The 368-nt window shown below is 40.5% G+C and overlaps 1 protein-coding gene across 1 annotated transcript in view; it reads right to left on the bottom strand.

The window, feature by feature from the left end:
- Positions 1–93: 93 nt before the first annotated feature.
- Positions 94–368, bottom strand: part of LOC119589379 — a 46,966-nt gene continuing 46,691 nt past the window's right edge. Inside the window, exon 16 of the mRNA XM_037937996.1 lies at positions 94–355. Within this exon, the coding sequence (XP_037793924.1) occupies positions 313–355 (43 nt within the window). The 3' untranslated portion in view covers positions 94–312. The remainder of the gene's footprint in view (positions 356–368) is intronic.

The raw sequence follows: 368 nt of genomic DNA on the forward strand, positions 1-368 counted from the left end.
CTTGATTTCTTACGTGAATGACAAGGGAAAAGAGGAGAGAATACACAGAGGAATACAAACACCATTTTTGCTAATCACTTTATTTCTCTGTACTTACTAAAATCAAACTATATTCTCTGCATGAAAATCCAAAAATATTGTTTAGCCGATTGTATCTAACTGAAGCTATTGTAAAGAATTTTGAATGTTCTTCGAAATATCCTGATTGATCAGTAGAACCAAATGGTGGTCAGGTCGTTTGGCGAAGGTCAGCGGCGTCACATGAGAATCCTTGTTGAAAGAGCGGTAGTCGTCCCTTCCTCAGAGGAATCCTTAACCCTCAATGCTGTAGCTGCCACTGTCGGAGCTGGCGCTTCTGGAGTTCAAGT

The sequence above is a fragment of the Penaeus monodon genome, chromosome 25 (assembly GCF_015228065.2).
Source record: "Penaeus monodon isolate SGIC_2016 chromosome 25, NSTDA_Pmon_1, whole genome shotgun sequence".
Classification (NCBI taxonomy): domain Eukaryota; kingdom Metazoa; phylum Arthropoda; class Malacostraca; order Decapoda; family Penaeidae; genus Penaeus; species Penaeus monodon.